Source organism: Cystoisospora suis (assembly GCF_002600585.1).
Source record: "Cystoisospora suis strain Wien I chromosome Unknown contig_3752, whole genome shotgun sequence".
In the NCBI taxonomy this organism is placed as follows: Eukaryota; Apicomplexa; class Conoidasida; order Eucoccidiorida; family Sarcocystidae; genus Cystoisospora; species Cystoisospora suis.
The window spans coordinates 2,979-3,313 of NW_027156547.1; the positions used below are offsets into that span (position 1 = coordinate 2,979).

A 335-nucleotide genomic window follows, 5' to 3' on the forward strand; every position below is an offset into this window, starting at 1 on the left:
GAGAACTCGTCCCACAAGAAAGACACTTCATCTCTGGAGAGGCGGTCCTGGAACGTCAGTGTCTGACTCCAGGCCCTCAACGAGAAGACGAACGCGACGTCGCTAGTTGAGAGGAAGAGGAAAGAGACGGGCAAAAGTAGATGAAATACCTCCGAGGAAAGATGCGCGCACAGAAGGTCTGAGGAATACACGGGCGCGGTGATCCCAAAACCTCAACGCTTCGGCAGAGCCCGCAAGAGATATCAGGTGCCTCGTAGCTGAGAAAACAAGAAACGGTCTCAAGGCGGGCGGAAAAAAGAGGCAACGCTCGACCCACAATCTGAACAAACTGTTGC

At 53.7% G+C, this 335-nt stretch overlaps 1 protein-coding gene across 1 annotated transcript; it reads right to left on the bottom strand.

Annotated features, from left to right (window-relative positions):
- On the bottom strand, nucleotides 1–335 carry CSUI_007212 (uncharacterized protein; the record flags this gene model as incomplete). Its single annotated transcript, XM_068067362.1, has 1 exon — nucleotides 1–335. A coding segment is annotated over one exon (258 nt), but the record flags the coding sequence as incomplete, so codon positions are not given.